The sequence below is a fragment of the Stegodyphus dumicola genome, chromosome 7 (assembly GCF_044657685.1).
Source record: "Stegodyphus dumicola isolate Sdum_Otavi_A_Nest chromosome 7, ASM4465768v1".
NCBI lineage: Eukaryota > Metazoa > Arthropoda > Arachnida > Araneae > Eresidae > Stegodyphus > Stegodyphus dumicola.
Genome location: NC_140774.1, coordinates 152548513 through 152569119, shown reverse-complemented (window position 1 = coordinate 152569119; position 20607 = coordinate 152548513). Strand labels below are relative to the sequence as shown.

The following is a 20607-nucleotide window of genomic DNA, read 5'->3' as shown; positions in this document are numbered from 1 at the left end:
CACCTCCAGCAACTGATTTTACTGCATACACAGATAGCTCAAAGATCGAAAATAAGGTAGGAAGCGGTGTCATTAGTGATGAGTCGGTACTACCGAACCGGGTATTTTGTAACGGGTACTCAGATGTAATGGGTACTGAAAATCGGTACATCCAAGTACTCGTTACTTCAGTACTGAAATCGGTACTTTTCGGTATTCGTTACTTCTGTACCGAAACGGGTACTTTTCGGTATTCGTTACTTCTGTACCGAAACAGGCACTTTTCGGTATTCGTTACTTCTGTCCCGAAACGGATACTTTTCGGTGTTCGTTACTTCTGTACCAAAACGGGTACTTTTCGGTATTCGTTACTTCTGTACCGAAACGGGTGCTTTTCGGTATTCGTTACTTTGTAACGAAAATATGCATCTCTTCTCGGTATTTCGGTATTCATTACTGGAGGATCGATGAGGGTTCAGCTTACTTCAGTTTTGGTATGCGGACAGTAGTATCTGGTTGTATTTGCGAAATGGTGATATGCACTCCTTGTGTCCATGAATGGTCTGCTCCTCAGACACTTCCGTAGTTGACATGTTTTGTGATATTCAAAATCTTACTCCGTACAGATAAAATCAAACAGGTGGTGACGTGGCAGAGTTCCTTCAATGCACAAAATCGTTAGCTGCGTATTTCGGTACTCCAAATTGTTACTAGGGCACTTCGGTATTCCAAATCGTTACTAGGCTACTTTGGTACTTCAAATCGTTACTAGGGTACTCCGGTACAGTAAACCATTACTAGGGTACTCCAGTACAGCAAACCGTTACTCCGGTATTTCGTTACTTTGGTACTCCAAATCGTTACTTGGGTACTCGGTACTTGAAATCGGTTTTCGGTACTTTTCAAAGTAACGGTTACTTGAGTAACAGGTATTTCGTACCGGGTACTTGTCTGTACCCGTTACTCTCGTACCGGGTACAAGAATGCACCGAAGTTGCCCATCACTAGGTGTCACCATAAAAACAAAAACAGGCCTCCACTCCGAATGGCAAGGTTACCTTCGGTCGCAAAACAGTGTATATCAAGCAGAGCTCATAGCCATACTAAACAGCATTATGCAACTTAGGGACATAAAAACAGATATCATCCACGTAATCACAGACAGCCAGTCTTTTATACATGCCATCAAACAATAGCACACAAATTCTCCAATAGCCCAGCAAATTCAAGACATCATAAGCTCAAGTAATAAGAAATTTGTCCTGTCATGGACCAGAGGGCACAACGTCTGTGAAGGCAATAAAAGGGCAGATTTTCCAGCAAAGCAGGCAGCTCTAGAACAAACAGGATCTCAAATTCATATCCCATGGCCTAAATCAGCATTAAAGTACAAACTAAAACAAATGGCGAATGAAAAGTGGCAATGTCAATGGGAACAAGGACGACATACATTCGAACTACTATCCAAGGCTGATGAAAATACCACAATTTCAATCTACTTCCTCACCCAGTACATCTCGGGTCACGGTCCCTTCCCAAAGTATTTTTATGATCGCAATATGGCTACGTCGGATAGATGCATATGCGGGGAAAGCGAAGACCATGAACATTACATGTTTCAGTGTCCGCTAACGTCAGCCCATCACATTCGATATCCCTCCGACACTGGAATAGAATTTAGAAGATTCATCATCAAGTTTTCCAAAACATAAAAAATGTTATTGATTTCCTACACCACCAAGGAGTGGACCTATGTCATCCATACTTACAACCCAAAATAATCCTCTAAGTTCAGAAAACGCAACACTAATAATATCCACTCTCACCCTCATACTGTACAGGAGTGCCTTTAGAAAACACACTTAAATATCTCCATTTATTGAGACAACCGTGACTTTTCTCATATTACTAAAACTACGAACTATGAATACTTTATACTGTACAATGTGTGACAGATACACCAGTACTACATACTCAACACTATGTACCATGAAATGAATTCATAAACTGCATGCTGAAATATGAACTGCATAATGAAAGAACTTACAAACTGTGAACTGAGTAACAAAATAACCAAAACTGTGAACTGAGTAACAAAATAACCAAACAAACAATGTATCGCATACGATAAATACTCCCCCCACCGACAAAGCTCCAAACTGAAACACAAAAGAAATATGCATATATATCTGTAATTATTGTATTTATCCATTCAACTGCAAAGTATCTGTGTAAAGTATATCTTAGACAATATTGTCTGCAATGAAAATTATACACCATTAATATATAATTGTGTATTATGAATGCTACAATGTAAACAAATGCCCAAGCATGGCAGTAGCGTGCTCGGTCAGGGTGCACTTCCAAAGATGGTTAGTGCGGTGGGATGGTACCAGTTTTGCCCACGGCAATGTTTTGGTGACCCCTGTACTTCTTTCTGTCTGTATGTCTGATGCTGGTTCACAAAGGCATTTAATCTAGATCTGATTTTGCAGAAGAACTAAAATGAAAGACTTTGATGAATGAAAGGTTATATATTTTGTCTTTTGGGTATATCCAGGGTAGGCTAATGGAATACAGTCAAAAATCGTTAATCCGGACTCGTCGGGACTTCGGCGATTCCGGATTATTGATTTTGCCGGATTATAGATCATCAGTTTAAATCTGGTAGGATGGCATGCAAAAATTATAAAATTAAAAATATGAAACCGTAATTTATGAAATAAAGAACAATTATGATCTAAAGGGTATCAAAATTTACAAAAAAAAAAAAAAAAAAAAAAAGCTTAATATTTATTTGTTTACTTTATTAAACATTTCTTTCAATGTAAGTTGTTTAAGTTGCTTCGTTTTATGTGATAATACCTTCTCTTTAATTCTATAAACAGACATAATTTCTTCTTCAGTTACAAAGTTCCGCTGTTGAAGTCCTATAATTGCTGTGTCGAGAATACCGACTAATTTGTCAATCGAAATTTTTTCGTTTTAAATAACCTCTGTGTCACTTTCTTAACTATCGGAAGCAAATTATAATGATGAGGAATTTGATTTACATCATATCAAAGACGGAGTACATCGAGATGAAATACTACATTTAGTAAGGAATTATAAGCCAAATAAAATAAAAACATCTGCCCTGAAGATAAGGATAGTGCTGACATATCAACTTCCAATTCATTACGCGCCGCGGCGTTTTCCCCCTTTCCCGCCGCAGAGCAGCGTGAAGTTGATAAAGAGATTTTGGAATGGTTAGATAAACAAAGGATTATGCCTTTATCCATTTTTGCAGCAATTCCACTTTTTGTTTAATGGACTTCGAAACATACTTTCGCTTTGTAGATACTTTACAAATTAGTAAATATATATCAGAAATTCTATTTGACATAATCAAAAGTTCAAGTTTACTTTTATAAAATTGCTTTAACAGTCTGCAAAAAATAATAAGCCGGATCCAATTCGAAGATTAAGGAACAACACAATCTGCAATATTAACTGAATTAGATAATTTTAGCTTAGCTTATACTGTCCGTTATACCTTAAATGCGCATGCGTAAACGTATTATCCGCATGCACACACGCATATTCACAGCCGTAAAGGTCTTACGCGCATGCGTCGCAGAAGGTTTGTAGCTTTGAGGTCCGGATTATGGGTGTCCGAATTAACGACTTTTGACTCTATAGTGTTATTCAAATTACTCTTAAAAGCATGCTTAATGATTCAACAACAGTTGAAGCTCTTGTTACAGACAACATTTCTGGAGCAATCATAAAAATTCCCTCAAAAACCATTTTGGAAATATTAACATCAGAAAAATTTTAAATTAGCCAATAATGGTGAGTTTGCTGAAATAAAAATATTGCTGGTATCTGATTCATGTTGGGAAAGGGAAAAGAGGTGAAAAGAAAAGGGTAAGTAAGAAATTATTTGCAGTTTCTTCTATATTTTGTTGGATCTTTGGAAGGCAGTCAGTCTAGTGTCTCTATTTTTACAACTGGTTTTTCTCATTACTTGAAGAAAGATGATAATTCAATTAATGATTGTTTGCAAAGGCTCTGGATCTTAGACCACATGGGTTTAGGGCAGAATGAGAATCCTGATGATAAATCAGACCTTGAGAAATTCGGAAAAGATTTGTATTTCACTAATGGTAGATAATGTAGCTCATTTGTCATGGAAATTGAATCATGAAAACTTGGGTAATAATTTAATAATGCCAAGTGACATCTGGTCACTTTAACTAATACACTAAAAAGTGGTGAATAGCTTAGGGAGAATTATGATAGCATAATAAACAATCAGTTAAAGAGTGAAAAAGTTGAGAAGTGCAAAATTGAAAGTCTTGACACTAATAAAATGTATTACGAGCCACATTCTAAAGTGGCAAGTTTTAACACTGAAAAGAAATGAAGCCAAGATCTGATGTTTCAGTATTGCTTAACTTGAATCTGACAACCTCAAGTAGAAGAGAAAAAGAGGTAAGCTGGCCATCATATTATGTGTTCTGGTTGTGCTATTCTAAGGCTGTTATTGTGATTATGCAATAGGTATTTTAAGATGCAGACGGCAAGAGTAGAATATGTAAACATTCCTAGTTGTGTGTGTAATTTTTGTTAACCCATTAACCGCCAAAACTACAAGGAATGTTTCTTTTCTCATGAAAATAATAACAAATATTAAATTAAGCATTTATAACATAAATTTACATTGAAAATTTAAAAAATGCTCTTACCTGCGGAAAAAGCGAGTGTTGCGTTAGCGCAACGTCAGTGGAATAAGACTACGGATGTTTAGTGAGTATGATTGTACTCGTGTGATGTTTCTTTCGAGTGGAGCGCAGGATTTTTTTAGCTGTATAAAGTTTTATAAATCTATAAATCACTTTACTTGTAATTAATTTAATATTAAAATATACATTGTATTTCTTTTACAAATACAGATTATTTCAATTGAAAGATTCAAGCATGAAAAGCTTGATTGGAATCATGATGTAAAGCTACATTACATACTTTGCATCTATAAACAGTCAGGCTATGTTACTCTTTACAACAAAGTCTTTTGTTATCAATGGACTTTACGATAAAATGTCTGCCATCTCTATGCAATGGTTTTTGAATGCTGAATTTACTAGGTCTTCCTGTTGCTGATCTATTTCTGGCTAATTCTACACTCTCAATAGAAGTTTGCAAAAGGAATAATGCATTCTCGCATCTGAAATCTAAAAGAGACTTTATATTTCCAGTAGTAAAAAAAGTGGTGATATTTAGTAAGTTTAGATACGGTCTCACCTCATATAATTTATCAGTATTGTAACCTCATATAATTTATCAGCTCATATAATTTATCAGTAAATGCAAATTCTGCTTCATATTCCTGTAACTGCAAACGTGATATCGATTCTCGTACAGCAAGAACAGAAATTTCCTTATCAAAAGACCAATACATTTTTTCTTGAGGTAAATAATGATATCCTGTAAGCAATAATACAGTAATATTCCAATAAATCTTCTCATATAGGCTTCAGATGCAATAAATTCTGGTTCCCCCCCCCCATGAGTGTATATATTTGTCTGTTCAACGAGAAGAGAGTAAATGTCTAAACCAAAAAGAAAATCGAAAATCTGTGCACTAGTTTTACCTTGTATTTTGTCTTTTATAATTTCTCTTCTATCTCTTTCTTCATGTTCTTCCTGAGACATAACTAACAGTTCCTTTTTTATCCACTTCAAGATTTCAATCTTGTGCTTTTTAAACTTTTTAGTATGACTATAACTGCTTTTAAAAGGCTGAAACTTACTTCTTACATGAATTTCAATTACCCCAGTAGTATTAACATTGCCATTCCTTTCTTCTTTGTCACAACAATTTCTTGGGGAACAACAACAATATCAGTTTCATTCTGGTCATTATTGTCACAACAATTTCTTGGGGAACAACAACAATATCAGTTTCATTCTGGTCATTATTAACATTATCATCATCTGTTTCTTCACCAAAAATTCTTTGAAGGGCTTCTTCTAATGTAAGATACCTCGTTCTAGGCATTTTTAAACAACCAGAACATCGAAAGGAATGAGTGAAAAAGGAGATTGACTACCTGTTTCCTGCTGACGTTACGTCAACGCTACACCTGTTTTTCCTTCCTTCCCAACATAAATATAAACATCTGACTGATATAATGTTCTGATAAACGATGATCTTGACTAAATATAAATCACTCATAAAGATGGCGATTCTTTCGTTAAATATTTTCAGCAAAAATACCCGGTCGAAAATTTTGCTTAAAGTATGCGATTAATTATTACAAACAAAATGATTGTTAAAGGCAAATATTTTTTTACAGAAATAATCTTCATAATATTCCCTATACAAAATCATCTTCTGGTATAAAATATCTTGGGTAGTTATATTTATACAGTCAAAAGTCGTTAATTCGGACACCCATAATCCGGACCTCAAAGCTACAAACTTCTCATTGACGCATGCGTCAATATGCGTGTAAGACCTTTACGGCTGTGAATATGCGTGTGCGCGTGCGCAAAATACGTTTACAAATGCACGTTTAATGTACAATGGACGGTATAAGCTAAGCTAAAATTATCTAATTCAGTTAATGTTGCAGATTGCGCTGTTCCTTAATCTTCGAATTGGATTCGGCTTATTATTTTTCGCAGACAGTTAGAGCAATTTTATAAAAGTAAGCTTGAACTTTCGACTATGTCAAATAGAATTTCTGATATATATTTACTAATATGTAAAGGATCTACAAAGCGAAAGTATGTTTCATAGTCCATTAAACAAAAAGTGGAATTGCTGCAAAAAATGGATAAAGGCATAACCTTTGTTTATCTAAACTTTAACGTTTGTTTATTTAAACTTTATCTTTAACGCCGCGGCGCACAATGAATTGGAAGTTGATCTGTCAGCACTATCCTTATCATCAGGGCAGATGTTTTTATTTTATTTGGCTTATAATTCCTTATTAAATGAAGTATTTCATCTAGATGTACTCCGTCTTTGATATGATTTAAAACAAATTCCTCGTCATTATAATTCGCTTCCGATAGCGAAGAAAGTGACAGAGGTTATCGAAAATGAAAAAATTTGGATTGACGAATTAGTCGGTATTCTCGACACAGCAATTATAGGACTTGAACAGCGGAACTTTGTAACTGAAGAAGAAATTATGTCTGTTTATAGAATTAAATAGAATGTATTATCACATAAAAAACAAAGCAACTTAAACAACTTAAATTGAAAGAAATGTTTAATAAAGTAAACGAATAAATATTAAGCCTTTTTTTTTTGTAAATTTTGACACCCTTTAGATCATAATTGTTTTTTATTACATAAATTACGGTTTCATATTTTTAATTTTATAATTTCTGCATGCTATCTTACCAGATTTAAACTGATGATCTATAATCTGGAAAAATCGATAATCTGGAATTGCCGAAGTCCCGACGAGTCCGGATTAACAACTTTTGACTGTATATGCAATGCAACACCAGCGGCTAACGGGTTAACAGAAGTAACATTAAAAAATGATACATTAGTGTGTGAATTTCATGATTTTTTTCAAATGTGATTAATGACTAAAGAGTAAGAAAAAATGCATAAAAAAACTAAGGTCAATGTTAAATGCAAAATAGAAGGATTCAAATTTGGACCTTCTGTTTGACGCATCTTCAAAATGCAGTGAGGTATCTCTGAAATTTGATGCCTCCAACAGGAGGTCCAAATTTGAATCCTTCCATTTTGGATTTAATATTGCATTTCAGACAATACAAAGATGCATTTAAAGCCAATAATGAAAAAGCCTTTCTCCAGATCAAAATTTCTGAAACTGATAGAAATATGTTATGTTTTTCATACTTTGATAATAATCATAATTCAAAACATTAAAGAATGACCTGCATTAATTTCCGTGTGTTATCTAGCCCTTTCATTCTGTCGAGCACTATAAAAAAATGAAGAAAATACCGAAAGAAAAACCCAGATATTTTTTAGATTCTGAATGGTTTGATTTATATATAAATCATGGAATCATAGATCATGGGACAAATTTGGAGGGGTGGTGGAGCGTACTAAACATGCATTTTTTTATAGGAATGTAGGGTCTAAAGTGAAAGGTTAAGGCAGGAACGCAAAAAAACGACATGAGAGAAAAATGAGTTGATGTATAAAGTCAATGCAAAGTGCTTCTTTGTAGCAATTGTTGAGCAACTGCTTTGTAGCAATTGTTGTAGCAATTTGTCACTCTGGACCAGACTGGTCAGTTAAATCAGTGAGTGCTTGGCGTAGTAAATTTACTGTGACAACGGAATTTTGTTATGCTGAATTACAGCAGAAAAAGTGTATAAATGAATACACACAATACTACCATCTATTAGAGAAAAAAATCTAATCTTTCATTGAATCTCGGAAAATATAGTGACAGACTGAATGGATCTTTAGATTTATTCACAGTTTTAAAAATAAAAACGATAAGAAAACAGGACCCTTGCCTGCAGAATTGTATTGGATAAAAGAAATTCACATGAATATTCAGTGGATTCAATATGAACATTTTCATGATGAAATTAATAGTTTTAATGTATGACAGTTGTTTTTGAAAAACACTAAAATTTATGAACTGAATCTTTTTCTAAGTGAGGAAGGAGTGTTTTTATTAGGAGGAAGACTGAAAAAATCACCTTTATGTCTTCATGAGCAACATCCTATAATTATTTCTTCAAGAAACTCAATTTACGGATCTTCTGGCATGTGATGCACGCAAACGAGTCCCTTGTCTCCCACCTTCATGCAGGTGTAGCTAATACTCTCATGTTTCTCATGAAAAATACTGGATAATTAGATCCAGAGAAATGTGAAATGGGTTATAAGAATATAAACTGTGTTTTGTGTCAGCGTTATAACTCCTGACCAATGACAAGTCATTGCACCATTTCCTTCGTATAGAATTGAAAAAAATATCCCTTCCCGATGTTATAGGCCTGGATCATGCGGTCAAACTTTCCGCTAAAAATGAAGATATGGAGTATTATATCCTATTATTTACTCATGCAGTGACCAGAGGTGTTCATCTTGAACTAACAAACAATATCACAATAAATTTTTCCTACTATTTTCGTCGATTCATATAAAGAAAAGGGTTGTGCTCTTTAATATACTCAGATAATGCTCATATGTTCAAGGCAGTTGACGTAGAGCGTAGAAAGATGTGGCAGGTATTAAGCCATCCTGATGTATAGAATTATGCTGCAAAGGGCATTCCGTGGAGGTAGATCATTGAAAGAGGAGCCTGATGGGGTGGATTTTATGAGACTTGTGAGATCCACCAACACAATATTATGAAAATTCTTGGTTGAATACACTGAAAGAATGCTACCGAAAGAATTGGAAACTTTACTGACTGAAATTGAAGTGGTGATAAATCATCGACCCTTGACTTACATCTAAGATAATGAGCAACAAGTTCTATCACCTGCTCATTTTCTGCTAGGGCAGAAACCTGCTAATTTGCCTCCTTTCAAATAAATACACTCATGAAGCACTAAAGAAATTCTTTTAAAAGTACATCTATATCGTGAAAAACTATTAAATAACTTTTGGAAAAACTTCAATAAAGATTATTTGTTGAATCTGAAACTGTGTGAACAATGTCTGTCCAAAACAGGACCTACTTGTTTAATATTATCCTCAATTATAGAAATTCTTGATTAATTAAAATTCCTAATACGTGAAAAAATAGTGCTGCAACAATAATCCTTGATATAAATGAAAGTTTGCTTGATAATCCTGAAACATATGGTAAATTTTGACTTGTTCTTGATGTTGAGGCGGAGTATTCACCTTTTGACATTTGCACGTATTCATGTTCGCTGCACTGTACCCAAGCACACTCGCTATAGTACGAGTATAAAAACTAAACTTTTCACTGAGAGATTCTCTTGCACCTGTACTTCACTGTTCCTGTGTGTTCGTGATCGACGTCTGATGTCGGCTTATCACCACGTATTTAGTTGCATATTTTACTTTTAATTTTAAATAAAGTTAATTTTATGTTTTGATAAAGTTCTCGAACTTTTTTTAATGAATCTTCTGACAATGTGGAGTCTGATGGCATAAACCATCACATTTGGTGACCTAAGAAGACTGCTGTAGTTATGCATGGCCAGAGTGAAGTGCTCAAGGAAGTTGAATATTGAAATTCCATGGCAGCAGTATATATGCAGACAATTTTATTGTGGAGCTACGGAGGAGAAATATTCCTGTGAAACCTAGTGTGTCAGTGCTGTTAGTGGATAATTTTTTTTCCAAGTTATTGTATGTTTCAAAGTGCAGGTAGGACTTACGCACAGGAAATGATTTTTTTTTTCTGTTAAATTAATGTGTACAGTATTCTTTTATGCCGTGAATTTATTTTCGTTGATATGTATTTTCATCCCAGAGTGTATCCCTCACAGATACGGATAAATGATAGGTTTTCTATCCTTTTACGTTGCATTTAGTATTAATATTTGTAATACTTAGTTGTAGTTGACTAGTAATGCTGCATGATGAAAATTCCGCTGATGACATTGCAGCTGAAAGTGCAGCGGCTACACACATGTCGCATGTTTTGGTAAAATCACCACCTTTTTGGAAAACAAATCCTGGTTTGTGAAAACGGAATCGCAGTTCTTCCTTTCCAACATAACTTCTAATTTAACAAAATTTAATCATGTTGTTGCTGCTATAGTCTCTGAGATACTTAATTCTGTTGGGATATCATTTTAAAACCTCCCGCTACTAGAAAATACGATGCCCTAAAACAAAAGATCGATTTCAGTGCATTCTGAGACGGAAGCATCGAAAATTCATACTCTCTTGCAAGGTTTATAGCTTGGCAACCAATGCCCTTCTCAGTTATTGACTAATATGCACACTTTGGCAGGTAATATCGTAGCTGAACCTTTGCTAAGGTCTTTGTGGATTGCATGCTTCCTAATAGTACACAGTCAATTTTAGTTGGTGAAGATGATTTGAATAAATTGGCTAAGGTAGGTGATAAGGCTATTGAGCTTGCATCTCAATTCTTATGTGAATATGGCTATTATGACCTCTGAGTCAATCTGTTGCTGCTTATTTGGAGCTCCAGGTAGCAGAGCTGACTAAACAAGTTAGTGGGTTAACCTCCAAATTGGGGTGTAATTCTTGAAGTGCTAAGCACAATTTCTGGCATTTGAACAGGCGTAGCAGGTCACGCAAATGTATTAACCATTATAAACAGCAAACAAATGAGCTTTGTTTTTATTATCCAAATTTTGGGGAATAAAGAAGGAAAGATCAGTCTCTGTGTTCCTTTCGCCAAAATAGTGACTGCCAAGTGAATCATATACTTTTGGCCGATCCCTTTTCAAAAATAAAATATTTAATTGATATTGGTGTGGATGTGTCAGTATGGTCAAAAAAGTAAGCTCTGTGTTCTAAGCCTTCCCAGAATTTGGTTTTATTTGCTGCCAATGGAACTAAAATTCCCATATTTGGCACTAAATACCTTACTTTGAATTTACATTTACGTCGTTCCTTCACTTTGTTATTTGTCATTGCAGCTGTAAATCAGCCAAATATAGGTGTAGATCTCCTTAAGAAATATGAATTACTTGTTGATGTTGATAATAATTGCCAAAACTAATTTGTGATCGCATGATAAATTGTTTGGGAATTCTTTTGATTTGGGCATATCTTTACTTCTTAGTGGTTCTAAATTTGATAGATTACTAGTCGAGTATCCTGAACTCACTAATCCTTATGTAACCAATAATAATCAGAATTCAACAATTTTCCATAGTATTGAGACTAAAGTTCCTCCTGTGTTTTACAAACCTCGTCATTTGTCGCCAGATTTATTCCAAATGACAAATCAAAAATATGAGTTCCTTATGTCACAAGGACTTATTCGGCCATCCAAAAGCCCTTGGGCCATCCCTCTTCACATGCTAATGGTGAATGGTGCCCCTGCGCTGATTATTGCCTCCTGAATGCTGTGACTGTTCCTGGCCAGTATCCTATTCCACATATTAAAGATTGTACACGGATATTTTTTGGGAAAAGACACTTTCTCAATGCTCTATTTGGCCAGAGCATACCATCAAATTCCTGTTAATCCTGAGAATGTGCTAAAACAGCTGTGACCACCCCATTTGGATTATTCAAGTTTCTTAAAATGCCATTTGGTTTACAAAATGCAGGTCATAAATTCCAAAGATTTATTCATCAAGTACTAGCTAGTTTAGTTCTGTATATTGATTACTACTTTGATGATTTACATGTGGCTTCAGCGGATGAAAACGAACATGAAAACCACCTTCATTTGATTTTTGATAGACTGAAGAAATATGGCTTAAAACTGAATCCTGCAAAATATGTTCTTGGAAAGTCATTGGTATCATTTCTTGATTGTTTAATTACCCCTTCTGGTATTCAGCCCCTTCCTGAAAAGAATTGCAGTAATTCCTAACTTCCCTAAACCTGTAACAATCTCTGAACTAAAGAGATATCTACAATGCTGAAATTTTATCAATGCTTTTTGCCTAAGGCCACGGCTTCCCAGGCACTGCTACATTCTCTTTCGAAAGATTCTAAGAAAAACGCTACTGAACAGCCAAAACAACTAGGGCTTTTGAAAAATGTAAAACTTATCTAGAAAATGCAGTGACACTTGGTTACCATGCCTTCCCCCCAGTCAGTGGTTGTCATTAATGGTTGCCGCCTCAGATGTGGCTATTGGACCTGTTTTGCATTTGTTACACGATAAAAATCTTCAACCACTAGCTTTTCTTCCCTGAAATTTAACTCCAGCTGAAACTAAGTACAGCATATATGATAGAGAATTACATGCAATCTATTCTGCTGAAAAGCATTTTCAATGCAATCTTGAGGGACAACATTTTACAATATACACAGATCATCGCCCTCTAATATTTTTATTTAGGAAAAATTCAGATTCTGCATCCCCCAGGCAAAAGCAAATAAGTCATATAAATTATATGAATATAAAATATATTCACATATACCGTATTTGACGGCATATAAGACGCACCCTTATTTAGACGGCAACACACAAGGAAAAAAAGTTTCAATAGCGTGGTTTCTTTTAGTTCTCACGTTTCGTAAAAGCCAAATACACAATTATTGAATGCAATTACCTTCACGTATAAGATGCAGGTATCTTTTTTGACACCAAATTTAGGAAAAAAAGTGTGTCTTATATGCTGTCAAATACGGTAAATTATATGTATTCAGTACGGACATACAATACATTCCAGGATCAGAAAATATCATGGCACGTGCATTGTCATGGATTACTGCTATCAGTAGCTGGATATAACAAGTTTGGCAAAGATTGCCGAGTCTCAACAAAACGATTCCGAAATGAATCGTTACTGTCTACAGAAAGTAGCTCATTAAAGCTACAAAAGATGGAGCTTTTCACTGGTTTAAATAAATACTGTAACGTTAGTGGTGACATGATCCATCCTTTTGTTCCTAATCAACTGCGAAAGGCAGTATTTGTTTCTCTTCATAGACTTTCTCATCCGAGTATCAGATAGACAAAAAGACTCATTCTCTCTCATTTTGTATGGTCTTCTGTGTGAAAGAAATTGTTGCTTGGACTCAAGCAACAATTCCTTCATACAGATTCCACAAGTGTGGAATCTGGTGGCATAAACCAACACCACATTGTTTATATGCCTTTTTCCTAATTACAAATACTTGGATTTGTCTTGAAATGCATAATGATTCTTGAAAATAATTCTTGAACATGTTCATATGTCACTGGTAATACTGATTGTTCTGAAATACTGTTCAGCTAGGGTCAGTATGTAAAAGAATTTATCCAAAAATATATTTTAATTGCCTATAAAGACCGTAATTTGCTTCACGGTGCACATTTTTGTTCTTTGGATCTGGCAACACCATTAAGTAAATGCGTGGTGGAACTGAAAAAAAGTTTTAAGCTTGAAACTCGATATGTATGTTTTTTGTCTTTTAATTATGCTCTATTTTAAACAATAATATTCCTTGAACCTACCATCACACGGCATATGTAGCAAATATTACCACCATCACACGGTATATGTAACAACACCCCATAAGGAGTACTAGTAGCACTGGCACTCATAGTCTTATCAAGGACTGTTATCCCGGTGAGAGTTGCCAATGTCAGTGATAAAACAAAAATTATTAGGAAAGCGAAGTGGTAGCAGCATGTACTCCAGTGACTTATATTAAACAACCCAATAAGTCCACTAATCTCCCAGTCTTTGGAGATGATAATATCGAAGTTATTGCAGAATGCACAACTAAGCAATCAAGACAGAAGTGCTGCCGAATGGGTCATTCAAGAATTTTAAGATGTTTTCTCCCACTCATCTTTTCACATAGGTCACACCAGTTTGACATAGCACAGAACTAATACAGGAGATAACCCAGTAATCAAGTAACATCCAAAACGTCTACCGATTGCTAAACAGGAAGAGTTAGGAAAATTTCTAACGGACATACAAGAAAGCAATATTTTTTAGCGTTCTGCAAATTCTTGGGCAACTCCAATCAGACTCGCAAGAAAGAAAGATTGTAAGGCTAGACTTTGCATTGACTGTTGCCGGTTGAACGAGACAATCATACTGTTTGAATTTTACATTTCCCATGTTATTCTTTTTCCCTCTCTCCCAATCTGTATTTTACACCTTACTTACTCGCATATTTTCTAACTTTTTAGTGCAATATTCTAGAAATTTTTTTAATGTTAGTGTAATTTTGCCCTTCCTTGAGGTGTTCAGAAAGTGAGCTCCCCTAAATTTTACAATGGATTCATACAAGTTTTGATTGTTTTTGTCTTGCCGATTGATTTGCTCATGGATTTTTAGTACATGGGCTCTTACTGATGGAGTAATAATAGTATAAAGCTTCAACAAATAGGGAATATTTAATGTCCTAGAGGGTTCAGAAGACAGACAGAGTGGTGGCAGACATGTTGGCAATGCTGACAATGTGCAAGTTGAAGTAGATGACACACACAACAGTTCCAGCATACAAAAAGATTTGAGGCCTAGCTAGATGCAGTGAACAACAGTAAAGAAAGCTAAGATTCAAGATACAGGGAAGAAAAGAAGAAATCTTATTAGATTTATTCATTTCTACTTCTCTGTATACTGTAATGTTCCTACTTCTCAGATACTGTAACGTTAGTATTCTTTTTACAATAAAAGTTCCTTTCAAATAAATAATATTATTACTGATAGTTTGTCCCTGAATATTTTTCATTTATTGTGCTCTAACTGTAAACGCATTCAACAGAAAATAAATTATTCTCATTATTTTCATATGATAAATTTGCACAAAGTGGGAAAATATGCGAATAAACAATTGGCAACCATCTCTAATTTCAATACTGCTTTCTTTCTCTAAAATTGTGACATTTAAACAAGTATGAGTGCGGAGTTTTGTTTAAACTTTTTCTCTTTTACGGTTGCTAAAGTATTGTTTAGATCAGTTTCTTAAAACTTTTTTCAGTTGTGACCCCTTTTTACCACTATTTTTTTGCAACCCCCAGAATTCCATAATATTTACAAAAATTTTGTGGCAGCCCATAAATGTTACGCAAATCCGACACATGCGTGACTGAAACTGTCAATTTTTTTTGCTTGTACTGTAATATACTATTGCAGTTTTAGGTCATTAACTTTAATTTCTAATTTTAAGACATAGAACAATGTGAAAATTTTAAATAAGTAACAGACGAAATGACAACGTCACGTGTAAAGCAAGGAAAATGAATGTTTATATTATAAAAAGAATGCGTCGAAACATTTTAATTTTTTTCTTTGTCTGTATTGTTTTACCTTTATCTATTTTCAGATACATTGTGTAAAAATATCTGGTTATTGTAAAATTATTATAATAAGTTAAAGAAATATCAAAACTGCTAAAATTTTTGGCTACCCCCTGCTGCAGGTCCCATGACCCCCAGGGGGTTTTACCACAGTTTAAAAAACCCTGGTTTAGATTAAAAAACATTTTGCACACAACTGAAACTAACATAGATAACAGTTCTGATTTTGTACATGCATTAAACATTTTTAAGGAATGAGTGAGTCATCCAATCATATGACGGAAAAAAAGCTATTATTGGTTAAGAGATAGGCCAATCAGTAAAAAGAAAATACGAAATAATGGTCTTCCTCAAAAGAAAAGAAAGTTATGAATATTTAAATTGTAGATTTTTGTTTGTAGAAGACGAAGACAAGTCCAATCCAATTCATATAGTATATGAGGAGGTTTCATGAAGTGGATGAATGATATCATCCATTATGTCATTTAAAAACCTAACACACTAATTTTAGAAACAAGAAGAAATAAGTGACTAATGTTATTAAAATGTTTATTGCCGTTTACAAACGATGAACTTGTAAAAGAACATTCTCTTCTTCAACATTGCAGCTTCTGATTTAAGATTTTACTTCTTAAAATCTGATACTGATTTCAAAACATCGAGCTCAGTAAGGTACACTCAAAGGTCACATAAATAATTAAGTTAGTTCAAGACAACCTTTTAAAGATGCTGTTTAATATTTTTTTATTAATTTTTAGATATACAACATAATGCTGTAATACTCATTTTGAGTTTAAGCGAAATGCCAATTAGCTATTTTGGTACTTATGTATCATCACAACCACTTTAAAAGTTACCAGATTTTCAGAATGTTCTAAACTCTGGTAACAGTGCTTATAACAATCCTTCAGTCAAACAACATAACCATTTTCGTAAGCATTCTTTTTGTTGAATTCCAATATCCAAGGACTTTTATAGACAAATTATGATATTTCTTGCCTTTAACTTGATTTTAAAGTATCACTTGTGGAATTTGTCAGCAATGGAAAAAACTGCATCAAAATTTCTGGAGGAATGCGGGATTTTGCAACGAAATCGATACAGAGAATAATGATGAGATAAGTTAGGTAGATAACTGTTGTGCAATGCAAAGTTTGCACAACAGTTATCTGTTTTTTTAAGTGAGGACAAATCAGTTTGTACATGGGAAGAAGAACAACTGCAAAAATTGCAGAAAGCTTTTACAAAAAAAAAAAAAAAAAAAAAAAAAGTTTTATTTTTTCACTACATCACTTAAAAATCTTTCTTTAATCTAGCTTATAAATATTATTTAATAATTGAAATTTTCAATTAAAATTTTTAAAGTATTTTTTAATATGTTGATAATGTGTCCCAACTTGCAATAAATATAAATAATTTCAAAATGTTTTAAAAAAACAGTTGCGAAATTCAACAAATTTAAGTAAACATTTACCTTTTCATCTGTAAAAAATCATTAGATTGAGGTAGTTAGTTATATTAATACTGCATTTTTCTCACAAATGAAATCTTAATTTTTTCTTATATTTTATATGAATGAAGTTATATATTAATGTCATTTACACTATTACAGGCTTAGCATTTTACTGAGGCACAGTACTATTTCAAAAATATTAAAATGTTTTCAGTTTATTCTTACATCTCATCACCAGTCAATAAATTCATCAACTCATTCCTTTCCTTTTTACAACAGATGACATTCAAAGTAACTGCACTACAATAAAAATGGGTTATTGCTTTATTTAACTGGAATAAATATCACAATAATCAGTCTTTGTCTAATTATATTTTTCTAACCTCTATCACAGAAATCTATTAAAATTTATATCATTAAAATACCACACTAAAATGATACATTGTGGGAATACTAGAGGGGTGTGTGAGGCATTGGTTTCGAACTGGAAAGTTATAGGCATTCTTTAATCAAAATTTTACCAAGGGGTAACTGAAAGATAAGAAGTTTAGAACTGCTGCATTGAAAATATATACTATTTATTCTATTCAAAAGCCAAATTATTTATCATTGCTCCTTAAAAACATAATTTACTTAAGCAAATCAAATCAACAACTTTATATCAAACTTAATAGGTTTAAAGCTCATTCTGGCCAACAGGAAATGACAAAGCTGACAAACTTGCTGAAGACACAGTTCATAATGAGGATACTCCATTTATTGAAATTTAATGGCCCAAATCACATGCTATTTCAGTAGTTCACTATGACTGTTCTGTGAGAGTTACTTAAAGCAATTCACTGCAGCTCATAGTTTATTTCTTTCACATTTCTTTTCAAGACAACTTCACTTCTTCACAGCCGCACATTATGTGGACAATGGATTGATTTATCAGGAACATTATTGTCTTTTCCCAAGAAAAATAATTTTCATCATAAAATGCCAATTATTGGAACTGTTGCAAGTTACATGCACTGTGTCCTTTCAAAGTTTTATTTTCTGCAAGTGGACCAAACATACCAGTGGATCATATAAAAAGTTTGCTATTTTTACAAGATTGACTTTTTAAGTTTAAAAATGCAAAACTAAATATTTGCATGACATAAAATATTTCCGTAACTAGAAGTAAATGCCTACGCCAATGACTGTGAAAATAATGATCTCGTAAGGACTTTTATGGATGTGGTATGTTATTAAATCTTTAAAACTTCAATCAAAGAATTATCATTATGAAATTATTATCAACTTATGAGATTGACATATAATGTCTAACAACTGCAGAAGTTTTCTGCAACTATATAAATAAGTCACAGAAATTTTAATTTCTAGGGATTGTTTTATTTTTTATGTAATTAAATTTCAAGTGTGTACAGGCTTCTAATATTTACTTTTTATATTTGTGCAGCTTCTGAAATATTTAGATTTTGAAAGTAATCCTTTATTTAGGTATTATCTTTTATATATTCCATTATCTTATTGCACATGAATTCGTTCTTATATTACGTGGCATATTTACAAATTCTTAGAATATTTTTAGAATGCTTCAGAATTTCTTTGCAATGTTAGTATGACAGTTTGAATTTTATGTACCATATACAGTGCTTTTTTTATGTCTTTATGCTACATGAGAGTGGTCATCTCTTGCCAAAAATGCAAGTCATTATCTTTTCTCCTGCTGCCCATCTCCAGCCAGTACTTGTAGTAGAATACGAATATGTACATAAGACCACGCAAAAAGTTTTCTCAAAAACTTTTAAACTGTGCATCTTTCTCATTAACAAGATTCTGTATATTTAAATTAGTAGTTTAATAAGAAATTCTGCTTTTACCCAAAATTTAGGGGATATACAGTAACATAAAACACAGAAATTAAAAATAAATAAATAAGTAAACAAAATAAATAATTCAAGATAATAACTACCAATAGTTCTCGGTACATCTATTCATACACTTTAAATCACACTATGCTTTTCTTTTTTCCATCGCTTTAAAAACGGCATACACAATACAATATTTAATCTTTATTTTTAAGATAAAATATGTGAAAAAAGCAAAAGAATTATGGAAGTTAATGTGACATGAAATTTTATAGTAGCAATAACCAAAAGTTTCCTTTCTCGTTTCAACTTCCTTACTTATAATATTGACATGCTTATATATTACTTAAAACATATATTCAGTTCCTCCCTTATAATACTGATAATTATTACACATTCTTTAAAAAGAAAGTAATCCCACAGCATGCAATCTATTGCTTTTAGCTTTTTAAATGGCACTAAAATTGGTTGATATTTTAGTCAATTCTTTTCTTGCTATTTTATCGCATGTTCGAATTTAAAAATAATGTTTCAGTAGCATAATCTAACAACTAAATGACTAATTAAAAGCAGTAGATTGCATGTTGCATGGTTACTGAAAGTTCTCTTGAAAAAAGAATAAAGAATAATGTTTTTACCACTTTTGCAGTAAGAAAATACAGAAAATCACTATGCCAAAATTTATAGCAGTTGAGCATAGATAATGTACACTGCTAATATTTAACATATTAATAATCATAAATGTAATGGGAAAATATACATACTAGCAATAAATTCTCTTTCATTTTCAGCCAGAAAAGCTCGACTTCGTTTATGATCATGGCCTAGATGTGTCTTCCAGTAGGTTACCCATACTTGTCCTGGATGTGCATCATATTCTGTCACAACCATTGAAGCTGGGCAAGTGGAACCAACTTTATTACTTCCTTGAATTTTTATCATTTTTTTACCAGTTGCTTTTGATTTATGCATACCAGATCTATGACAATAATAGTACGTTCTGCTCCCTGATTTTATTCTTAGACCCGAAAATTCTCGAACGTACCTGTCGCTGCTGGATTTTTCCACAAATGTTTTCCATGCTTTAAATTCTAAATTGAAGGATTAAAACTCATTAGATGCAAAATTACATACTAACAAACATTAATAAGTTACATATAGTTAGACCATGCCAAACAGTGGAATATAGGATGCATGGATCTGCAATAAGGACTTTTTCTGTTATCTTTTCTCTGTTTTATTTCACACAACATTTAAAGAGCACAGAGTTATCAAAAATTATGTATTAATAATCTAAGTTTGTATGCAGAGTATATGAATAATCATTTGTAATTAACTGTTTGATTATACTGTGCACTTTTGTACATTTGTTTGTTTATTTATTTATATATTAGTAAAAAAAAGAAAGACCTTGAAATTTAATGCTTATATATATATA

At 33.2% G+C, this 20607-nt stretch overlaps 1 protein-coding gene across 13 annotated transcripts in view; it reads right to left on the bottom strand.

Annotated features, from left to right (window-relative positions):
• The window catches only part of LOC118186517 (uncharacterized), a 102107-nt gene that overhangs the window by 11109 nt on the left and 70391 nt on the right, over positions 1-20607 (bottom strand). For all 13 annotated transcript variants that reach the window (XM_035356629.1, XM_035356627.2, XM_035356628.1 and 10 more), the window contains one exon: positions 19934-20260. In XM_035356629.1, the coding sequence (XP_035212520.1) occupies positions 19934-20260 (327 nt within the window). The remainder of the gene's footprint in view (positions 1-19933; positions 20261-20607) is intronic.